General features: G+C 39.3%; 1 protein-coding gene across 1 annotated transcript in view; it reads right to left on the bottom strand.

Annotated features, from left to right (window-relative positions):
• The window catches only part of TUT4 (terminal uridylyl transferase 4), a 142844-nt gene that overhangs the window by 45209 nt on the left and 93542 nt on the right, over window positions 1-4093 (bottom strand). Inside the window, 1 exon segment of the mRNA XM_017874598.1 lies at window positions 1172-1322. Within this exon segment, the coding sequence (XP_017730087.1) occupies window positions 1172-1322 (151 nt within the window).

Below are 4093 nucleotides of genomic sequence, written 5' to 3'. Positions count from 1 at the left end.
ATTCTCCTGCCTCAGCCTCCCGAGTAGCTGGGACTACAAGCGCCCGCCACCTCGCTCGGCTAGTTTTTTGTATTTTTTAGTAGAGACGGGGTTTCACTGGGTTAGCCAAGATGGTCTCGATCTCCTGACCTTGTGATCCGCCCGTCTCGGCCTCCCAAAGTGCAGGGATTACAGGCTGGAGCCACCGCGCCTGGCCTACCCTACCAAATCAAAAGCAATTATTCCCCCAAACAAATTATGCATTTTATGCTTTTTTTTTTTTTTTTTTTAAGATGGAGTCTCACTCTGTTGCCCAGGCTGGAGTACAGTGGCACAACCTTGGCTCTGCCTCCCAGGTTCAAGCGATTCTCCTACCTCAGATTCCCGAGTAACTGGGACTACAGGCACCAGCCACCATGCCCGGCTAATTTTTGTATTTTTAGTAGAGACAGGGTTTCAACATGTTGGCCAGGCTGGTCTCGAACTCCTGATCTCATGATTCACCTGCCTTGGCTTCCCAAAGTGCTAGGATTACAGGTGTGGGCCACTGTGCCCAGTCACTCTATGCTTTTATGAATAATCTTTGACGTTTAAAAATGCAACCCAATCCATCTCAAATACCACATCATTAATCCTGATTCCTCTAATCCACCCCAGAAAAAATTGTGTTTACACTCCGTTTCGTTTACCACTACTATAGCACGTAACACATTCTATTTCCAATTATGGCAATTTACATAAATGCCATATTAATCCATCTAGAGCAGTTTTATCCAAGAATGCTGCAATGATGAAAATGTTCTCTATCAATGCTATCCAATGCAGCAGCCACTAGCCACATGTAGCTACTGAGTACTTGAGATATGTCTAGTATAAAACTGAAGACCTTGGTTTTAATTTAATTTTAATTGATTTAAATTTAAAAGCCACATAGGCTAGAAGCTACCATGTTAGACAGTTCATATCCATATTCTAAGTTCCTTAAAAGCAATATATATGGACTCTCAACTCCCCTTGGTATTTACCATGATGCCCTGCACACAGTAATCATTTAGTAAATATGTGTGCTTGGGTATCTATTCAAAAACCTCCAGCAAAACAAAATGTAAACAACCTTTTTAAATCAGAAAATTAATATTTAATATCTGAGAAGGAATCTAGTTCCAATAGTTGTAGTAATGAAAAGACTTACCAAAACATCTTTTACATACTAAATCGAGTATTTCCCGAAATCGGTTTGTCATTGGTGGCAGAGGTTTTAGATCAATTTTCCTAAAATCCTCTGGGCAATCATTCTTTGAATGGCCATCCTTTTTGCAGATGCTGCATACTATCGTTGGTGGCTACACAACGATAAAAGAAATCTAATTTAATAAACTTTTGAGGGACTTCATCACTTATGAAGTGAATTCAAAAGAATCTTTTATGTAACTCAGTTTTGATAACCCGTGCTTCCAGGAGGTAATTTAAAAAAAAAAACATGTTGTTAAAATGCAGTATTAGCTACAAAATACTTTTTTGAGTCAACCACTTTTTCTTCCCCAGTAAAATTATATCAAGGATTAAATTTACCTGAAAATGAAAGATACAGAAAATGCCAGGAGATGCAGAAGGTATGAGTTCATTCAAACAGCTCCCAAAGGAAAATATATGCATCATATTTTAAACTTACTGAGATCTAACAAAATAGGTTATAAAGAAATTTTAAGGTGCACCTTTCATTTCACTCCAAACATTTTCTATTTTCTGAATCAATCACAGAACCCTCAATTAGTTGGTTCAATTTATTACATTAGTTGCTCAAGAGACCAAACCACAGACTGAACACTAAAAATAAATTAGCTTCATACGAAGAGTAACTTATTCAACAACCACACAAAATGAACTCCAAACCCTCATAACCATTTTAAGTGTATTTCAGTGGACACCAAACAAGTGGTTAAAACACAAAAATTTATGCCAACTCGATGAAACAAACACATATGTTTAAGAAACACCAATACTCTTTTCTTTATTGTAATATGCCTAGATCCTAAAGTGTCTTTCTCCAGTGTTAGCCTGGACATAAATTCTGATACAAATTATATAAGAAAACCTCTTTTTGTAAGAATGACGCACTGTGGGCTAATTAACAGTACTACAAGAATCTCTACCAGCTTTTCAAAGCTTTTTCTTTAAAAAATGACATATTTAGGCAGGAAACTCTTTAAATAGTAAAAATGAAAACTGGAGAAACAGTACTTACCCTAGGTTTCCAGGAAAAAAAGTATAAAGGATAAGACATGTAAACTGAAGTTATATAATTAAGTTTTCTAAAAACCTGCAATTTATTTGATGCTTTCAATAGTCCATGTGCCCTAAATACTGCAACCAAGATAAAATGCAACAGATGTATATTTATATAGAATGAAGAAATACTGCTTATCAGGAGGGGGAAATGGGGAGGTGCTCGTCAAAGGGTACAAAGTTTCATTTATGCAAAATAAATAAGTTCTGGAGATCTGCACAAAGTAGGGCCTAAGATTAATAATACTGTATTATATTCTTAAATTTGCTAATAAGGTACCTCTTAAGTTCTCTAACTACAAAAGGAAAAAAAGAGGAGGGTACTTCTGGAGCTGATGGATGGAGAGGTTTTCTGTGGCACTGACAGTGATAATAATATATATATATTTAAGTTCAAACACATCCAGTTGTAGACATTAAATATCTATAGCTTTTTAAATGCTAGTCATACCTTAATAAAGCAGATTTTTTAAAAATAGGCAATACTATTTAATAATTAGGTTAAACATCTTCAAGCTTGTCAATAATTACTGATAAAACAATAAGCCTGGATAAGGCTAGATGACTTTCCTTTTTTTTTATTTTTTAATATTCTACTTGGCTTATGTATGATCTGTATAATCATTTTTTCACATGGATAATGATAATGATATTTCTTTATTTTTTTGAGACGGAGTCTCGCTCTGTTGCCCAGGCTGGAGTGCAGTGGCCAGATCTCAGCTCACTGCAAGCTCCGCCTCCCGAGTTCACGCTATTCTCCTGCCTCAGCCTCCCGAGTAGCTGGGACTACAGGCGCCCGCCACCTCGCCCAGCTAGTTTTTTTTGTATTTTTTAGTAGAGACGGGGTTTCACTGTGTTAGCCAGGATGGTCTTGATCTCCTGACCTCGTGATCCGCCCGTCTCGGCCTCCCAAAGTGCTGGGATTACAGGCTTGAGCCACCGCGCCCGGCCGATAATGATATTTCAATTCTGTGCAATGCACTTGAAGTAATGTGACTCGGTTAAAACTTTGTTTTATTTGCAAAGCAGTTATCGCTTACTTCCTGTTCAATAGGTTTTTTCCTATGATTTTAAATGATTTCCTTTATGAGTTAAAAGTTCAGACTATCTGGCCAGCTGGAGGAGCTCACATCTATAATCCCAGCACTTGGGGAGGCCAAGGCAGGCGGACCGCTTCAGCTCACGAGTTCAAGAACAGCCTGGGCAATATGGCAAAACCCCGTCTCTACAAAAAAATACAAAAATTAGCCAGACATGGTGGTGTGTGCCTGTAGTCCCAGCTACTCAGGAGGCTGAGGTGGGAGAATGGCTTGAGCCCGGGAGGTGGACTGCACCACTGCATTTCAGCCTGGGCGACAGAGCCAGACCTTGTCTCAAAATAATAATAAGTTCATACTATCTTACTTCAAAAGTAGAAAAGTTTGGATTTCTGTAATTCATACAGGATAAGCTGAAATCCAGAGGCTCAGTAGCAGAAACAGAAACTGGATTCTTCATTTTTTTGACTACTAATCTTAGTTTCCCTCAACTACCATTAGTATGCCTATATTTCCCCCCTCTAAAAATATCTCCCCAGCACTTTGGGAGGCCGAGACGGGCGGATCACGAGGTCAGGAGATCGAGACCATCCTGGCTAATACGGTGAAACCCCGTCTCTACTAAAAAGTACAAAAAACTAGCCGGGCGAGGTGGCAGGCGCCTGTAGTACCAGGTACTCAGGAGGCTGAGGCAGGAGAATGGCGTAAACCTGGGAGGCGGAGCTTGCAGTGAGCTGAGATCTGGCCACTGCACTCCAGCCCAGGCGACAGAGCGACACTCTGTCTAAAAA

This window comes from Rhinopithecus bieti, unplaced genomic scaffold (genome assembly GCF_001698545.2).
Source record: "Rhinopithecus bieti isolate Rb0 unplaced genomic scaffold, ASM169854v2 scaffold_7684, whole genome shotgun sequence".
Taxonomy (NCBI): domain Eukaryota; kingdom Metazoa; phylum Chordata; class Mammalia; order Primates; family Cercopithecidae; genus Rhinopithecus; species Rhinopithecus bieti.
The sequence above is the reverse complement of the archived record's forward strand: the minus strand, read 5'-3'. Positions and strand labels throughout refer to the sequence as shown.